We start from the raw sequence: 7,500 nt of genomic DNA on the forward strand, positions 1-7,500 counted from the left end.
CAAGTCAATCAAATAATGTCTGGAAGGAAACTAGAGGTCATTTATTCAAGGAAGTGTGTGAGTTGGGCGGAGGGATATATTGTACAATGATTGTGTGTATGTATGAGTGAGACTGTGTGTGGGTGGGTGTGTGAGTGAGTGAGTGTGAGTGTGTGTGTATCAGTGAGTGTGTGCATGCGTGTGTGTGTGTGTGTGTGTGTGTGTGTGTGTGTGTGTGTGTGTGTGTGTGTGTGTGTGTGTGTCAGTGTATGTGTGTGTGTGTGTGTGTGTGTGTGTGTGTGTGTGTGTGTGTGTGTGTGTGTGTGTGTGTCAGTGTGTGTGTGTGTGTGTGTGTGTGTGTGTCAGTGTATGTATGTGTATGTATGTGTGTGTGTGTGTGTGTGTGTGTGTGTGTGTGTGTGTGTGTGTGTGTCAGTGTATGTGTCCAATCTGAAAGTGGAAAACTGGACCCTTAAGGCCAGTGAACTGAGGCACATTTTCCACTCTCATAATATTGCTATGCTCCACTTAGTAACCTAGAGAGTGTGTGTGTGTGAGTAAGTGTGTGTGTTTGTGTGTGTGTGTGTGTGTGGGTCTCACCTGAGGAACTTCTCCAGGTCGTCACGGCTGCAGGGGGACCATGACAGGTCGCTGGGGTTACGGCCCTTCACCCATTCGCCAGACATGATGTGGGAGTGGCCTGTACAGGTAGCATGGTCGTCATCGTGGCTCATCCCCATGCTGGAGAGAAAATCACACACACACACCATTACATAATAGAGAAACACACCATTATATACCATATAGACACACACACCCTTAAATACCACATAGATACACACACACCATTATATACCATATATACACACACACTCTTAAATACCACATAGACACACACACACCATTATATACCATTTAGACACACACCATTACATACCATACAGACACACATACCATACAGACACACACACCATTATATACCATACACACACCATTATATACCTTGCACACACACACACACACGCACACACGCACACACACACACACCATTATATATCATATAGACACACACACCATTATTTACTCATACACTACTGGAATATGCTCATGTCTCCCAGGCACACACACACACACACACACACACACACACACACACACACACACACACACACACACACACACACACACACACACACACACACACACACACACACAGGTATATCTTACAATTGATTCACATTTAAAATCGTATTTATCCTAACCCCTAACCCTAACCCTAATATAGGAGAAACCAGTTACACCTTCTTGACACGCCTCAAACAACACCTCCACACAACTGAAACAAACACACTACAAACATACTTATCAATTTATGGAAAATTATATTGATTAACTCTTTGGTCGTTTCACATTTAACTTACTTACTAATGGCACTGCCTACTCCAGATGACTCGTTTTTGAAATCATATGAACAAAAAATATGTCATTTTATTTGGAATGCTAAGCCAGACTAAATGAAATGTGCCTATTTATATAATGACTATGAGTTTGGGGGCAAAGAGGATGAAATATTAAAGCTTTAAACCTCTCACTAAAAGCTTCACTAATACAGAAATGATACTTAAACCCAAAATGGTTCTCCAGTAGATTATTAAGAAAGGCTCGTCCTTTATTCAAAAATGGCCTTTTTGTTTTTATACAGATCACAACTTCTCATTTCCGACTGATTGAAAATGACATGTTGTTTAAAGTATTGCCCTTTCTTAAACAAGCCATACAAAGCTGGTTACAATTTCAGTTTTATCCTCAAGACAAGATAGAACAAATATTACAACAAATGTTATGGTTAAACTCAAATATACTGATTAATAAATAAACATTCTTTATAGATTTTCTTTTAAATGGTATTATATTTATTAATGATATTATGAATATAAACGGTGGAGTTATGTCACATATTTAGCTATTGAAAATATATGGGAATATCTGCTCAATCCAAACTTACAACCAAATGGATGCAGTACTACCACACAAATGGAGGAGGCAAGTGGAAAAAGGAGAAGGAAGGGAACTTGTTTGCCTGCCATATATTAAAGGTACAAATTGGCTGAAAGGAACTGCATAAATAGAGGACAAAAATGTTGACAGCTGCGCCATACAGGTTGCAAAATAAATGGGAAGAGATTTTCGATGTACCAATTCCATGACACATGGTTTATGAACTGGTACAAGAAACTGTACTTGATTCAACACTTAGAGTTTTTAAATTTAAGTTTTCATATAAAATTCTTGCCACCAACAGAATGCTATATATAGGGGGCATACAACAATCTCAGCTCTGTAAATTTTGCCTGCGAAGAGAGAGAATTAATAGATAATTTACTCTGGTATTGCCCCTATGTAGCTTGTTTCTGGTCACAGGTTCAGGAATGGTTAAAAAATCACAACATGCACTTAAAATGAACCTTACAAATAGCAGTGTTGGGCGATTTGGAAAGCCATAGTTAGTCAATAAATAATATAATAATACTCGTAGGAAAGGTTTTCATCTTTAGCTCACAATCTGTGGATAATATACGAAACAAGCTACATAAATATGTGTATGCAACCAATATAATTTGATTTGATTTGATGGATCCCTCAGGCAAATACCCTCCCGATGTTTTCCCATATTCTCCAGACTGACTTGCTATATACAGACACAACAGAACGTTGCAATAGGCCCAACGTGTTCCCATATTCTCCAGACTGACTTGCTATATACAGACACCACAGAACGTTGCAATAGGCCCAACGTGTTCCCATATTCTCCAGACTGACTTGCTATATACAGACACAACAGAACGTTGCAATAGGCCCAACGTGTTCCCATATTCTCCAGACTGACTTGCTATATACAGACACAACAGAACGTTGCAATAGGCCCAACGTTTTCCCATATTCTCCAGACTGACTTGCTATATACAGACACCACAGAACGTTGCAATAGGCCCAACGTGTTCCCATATTCTCCAGACTGACTTGCTATATACAGACACAACAGAACGTTGCAATAGGCCCAACGTTTTCCCATATTCTCCAGACTGACTTGCTATATACAGACACAACAGAACGTTGCAATAGGCTCAATGTTTTCCCATATTCTCCAGACTGACTTGCTATATACAGACACCACAGAACGTTGCAATAGGCCCAACGTTTTCCCATATTCTCCAGACTGACTTGCTATATACAGACACAACAGAACGTTGCAATAGGCTCAATGTTTTCCCATATTCTCCAGACTGACTTGCTATATACAGACACCACAGAACGTTGCAATAGGCCCAACGTTTTCCCATATTCTCCAGACTGACATGCTATATACAGACACCACAGAACGTTGCAATAGGCCCAACGTGTTCCCATATTCTCCAGACTGACATGCTATATACAGACACCACAGAACGTTGCAATAGGCTCAACGTTTTCCCATATTCTCCAGACTGACTTGCTATATACAGACACCACAGAACGTTGCAATAGGCCCAACGTGTTCCCATATTCTCCAGACTGACTTGCTATATACAGACACCACAGAACGTTGCAATAGGCTCAACGTTTTCCCATATTCTCCAGACTGACTTGCTATATACAGACACCACAGAACGTTGCAATAGGCCCAACGTGTTCCCATATTCTCCAGACTGACTTGCTATATACAGACACCACAGAACGTTGCAATAGGCTCAATGTTTTCCCATATTCTCCAGACTGACTTGCTATATACAGACACAACAGAACGTTGCAATAGGCCCAACGTTTTCCCATATTCTCCAGACTGACTTGCTATATACAGACACCACAGAACGTTGCAATAGGCCCAACGTTTTCCCATATTCTCCAGACTGACTTGCTATATACAGACACAACAGAACGTTGCAATAGGCCCAACGTGTTCCCATATTCTCCAGACTGACTTGCTATATACAGACACCACAGAACGTTGCAATAGGCCCAACGTTTTCCCATATTCTCCAGACTGACTTGCTATATACAGACACAACAGAACGTTGCAATAGGCCCAACGTTTTCCCATATTCTCCAGACTGACTTGCTATATACAGACACAACAGAACGTTGCAATAGGCCCAACGTGTTCCCATATTCTCCAGACTGACATGCTATATACAGACACCACAGAACGTTGCAATAGGCCCAACGTTTGGCACCAGCACAAACAGAAACCCTCTTAAAATTAAGACTAAACCTAACCCCTAAGGCAAAAAAAATGCCTTTTTACAAGTGAAGACCAGAAAAATGATCTCACTTCTCTGAGTTTTTTGTTGGTTTAGTATTCTTGTGAGGACTTTTGATACTCACAAGTATAGTACAACGTGTACACACATACACACCTTTAAATGCGGAAGACAAATTTCATTTGTACAACTGACTAGGTATCCCCCTTTCCCTTTGTATCTCTGGAACACATAACTAGACACACAACATACACTATTGCAACAGACAGTATAACATACTTTGAACACGTATACATTCCTCTACACAACTTGAGCCCATCCTAACACACCTGTTCATTGGCTAAGGTCAAGACCTCAGGGAAACTTCAACAGGAAAGAATATCTAGTGTACAGCTATACCACAGTAAGGATCTGTGTGCGTGCGTGTGTGTGTGAGTGTGTGCGTGCGTGTGTGAGTGCGTGTGTTTCCTCTAAAGTCGTGACCTACATTCTGCAAATGAAAAACAACAACCCGGCCTGAAATCCCAGTGGCGCCTCAGAAACTAACAAAAACCATTGAGTGGAATGACTGGACTCCCAATGCACAGCCGTTGTTCCTGGCTTTAATTAAACTATATACAATTACATATTGAGAGCCACATTCCTCCATGTCCTCTGCAACACCAATAAGAGATCAGCCACACTAAAACCAAGATGACCACAGCTGGTCTGGGTCTGTCCTGCTACTTTGCTGCTGCTGGATACAGTTTAGCATTTTCCCCACTAATGGTTAAGGTTAATTGGGGGATCCAAGATCTGTTCCTAGGGGAAACGTAACCCGAAGCACCACACTGGAGAACCGCAAACTGGGTTGGAGTGCAGTGCAATTGGCCAGTCCCAAATATGATCATTTTGTCTTTCTCCAGATCTTTGTAGGCTCTGGTTTAGTGCAAGCAAACACATGAGGGTTGTGTTCATTAGGCACAAAACTGAACACAACAAGTGTAGACTTTACCGTGAAAGGCTTACTTACAAGCCCTTAACCAACAGTGCAGTTCAAGAAGAAGAAAATTATTACCAAGTAGGATAAAATAAAAAGTAACACAATAAGAATAACAATACCGAGGCTATATACAGGGGGCACTGGTACCGAGTCAGTGTGCGGGGGTACAGGCTAGTTAAGGTTATCTGTACATGTAGGTGGGGACGAAGTGACTATGCATAGGTAACAAACAAACAGCGAGTAGCAGCAGTGTGCAAAAGGGGGGGGGTCAATGTAAATTGTCCAGTGGCGATTTTTATGAATTGTTTAGCAGTCTAATGGCTTGGGGATAGAAGCTGTTGAGGAGTAGCAGAGAAAACAGTCTATAACTTGGGTGACTGGAGTCTCTGACAATTATATGGGCTTTCCTCTGACTCCGCCTATTACATAGGCCCTGAGTGGCAGGAAGCTTGGCCCCAGTGATGTACTGGGCCGTTCGCATTACCATCTGTAGCATCGTACGGTCAGATGCCGAGCAGTTGCCATACCAGGCAGTGATGCAACCGGTCAGGATGCTCTCGATGGTGCAGCTGTAGAACCTTTTGAGGATCTGGGGACCCATGCCAAATCTTTTCAGTCTCCTGAGGGGGAAAAGGTTTTGTTGTGCCCTCTTCACTGCTGTCTTGGTATGTTTGGACCATGATCGTTTGTTTGTGATGTGGACACCAAGGAACTTAAAACTCTCGACCCTCTCCACTACAGCCCCGTCGATGTTAACGGGGGCCTGTTCAGCCCGCCTTTTCCTGTAGTCCACGATCAGCTTCTTTGTCTTGCTCACATTGAGGGAGAGGTTGTTGTCCTGGTACCACACTGCCAGTTCTCTGACCTCCTACCTATAGGTCGTCTCATCATTGTCGGTGATCAGGCCTACCACTGTTGTGTCGTCAGAAAACTTAATGATGGTGTTGGAGTCATGTTTGGCCACGCAGTCGTGGGTGAACAGGCAATACAGGAGGGGACTAAGTACACAGCCCTGAGGGGCCCCAGTCTTAGTAAAATCTTCTTAGAGCTAGGGTCTATTTTCCTGAATTTCCACCTGATTGATGTTTCCAAAGTAAACTGCCTGTTACTCAGGCCCAGAAGCCAGGATATGCAAAAATGGGTAGCATTGGATAGAAAACACTTTGCAGTTTCTAGAAATGTTAAAATGTCTGAGACTATAACACAGTTGATATGGGAGGCGAAATTCCAAAGAAAAAACAACCAGAGATCTTATAATGGAAAGCTATGGCTTCTATGTAATTCCAGCTCCCAGATTGCAATTCCTGTGGCTTCCACTATATGTCAACAGTCTTTGTTCAATGTTTCAGGCTTGTTTCTTCAAAAACGAGCAAGAATTATGAGACTCCCTGTTCAAAATCAGTCTGTTGGCGAGCGATGAAGAGGATGCGTGCTTACTAATTTTACTTTTCTATTGAACGTACTTCTTACCGTATGAAATATTATAGTTTATTTACATTTTAGGATTTAATAGAAACGTAGTTTGACTTGTTTGAACAAAATTTAGAGGTAGCTTTTTGGACTCCTTTGTCTGCATGTTGAATGATTGGATCACTGAAATCGATGGCGCCAATTAGACTTTTTTGGAAATAAAGAATAATTTTATCTAACAAAACGAGCATTCATGTTGTAGCTGGGACCCTTGGGATTGCAAACAGAGGAAGATTATCAAAACTAGGTGATTTATTTAATCGCTATTTGTAATGTAATTTATGAAGCCTGTGCTGGTTGAAAAATATGTTGATGTGGGGCGCGGTCCTCGAACAATCGCATAGTAAAGCCTATTGTAAATTGGACAACGCAGTTAGATTAACAAGAATCTAAGCTTTTAAACTATATAAGATACTTGTATGTTCATGAATGTTTTTCAAAATTACAATTATTTGTTTGAATTGCGCGCCCTCCAATTTCACCGGATGTTGTCGACTGGTGTCCCGCTAACGGGACGCCTATCCCTAAGGATCAGTGTGGCAGACGCGTTGTTGCCTACTCTTATCACCTGGGTGCGGTTTTGTTCACATCAGCTACCGAGTGCGTTATCACTCAGTCATCCAGAATAGCTGGTGCTCTTGTGCATGCTTCAGTGTTGCTTGCCTCGAAGCGAGCATAAAAGGCATTTAGCTCGTCTGGTAGGCTCGCGTCATTGGGCAGCTCGCGTCTGGGTTTCCCTTTGTAGTCTGTAATAGTTTTCAAGCCCTGCCACATCCGACGAGCGTCAGAGCTGGTGCAGTAGGATTCAATCTTAATCCTGTATTGACGCTT

The 7,500-nt window shown here is 42.0% G+C and overlaps 1 protein-coding gene across 4 annotated transcripts in view; it reads right to left on the reverse strand.

Annotated features, from left to right (window-relative positions):
• LOC110506177 (A disintegrin and metalloproteinase with thrombospondin motifs 17-like) overlaps positions 1 to 7,500 on the reverse strand; it is a 211,808-nt gene that overhangs the window by 71,536 nt on the left and 132,772 nt on the right. For all 4 annotated transcript variants that reach the window (XM_036981246.1, XM_036981244.1, XM_036981248.1 and 1 more), the window contains exon 9: positions 580 to 720. In XM_036981246.1, coding sequence (XP_036837141.1) covers positions 580 to 720 — 141 coding nt within the window. The remainder of the gene's footprint in view (positions 1 to 579; positions 721 to 7,500) is intronic.

The sequence above is a fragment of the Oncorhynchus mykiss genome, chromosome 6 (assembly GCF_013265735.2).
Source record: "Oncorhynchus mykiss isolate Arlee chromosome 6, USDA_OmykA_1.1, whole genome shotgun sequence".
NCBI lineage: Eukaryota > Metazoa > Chordata > Actinopteri > Salmoniformes > Salmonidae > Oncorhynchus > Oncorhynchus mykiss.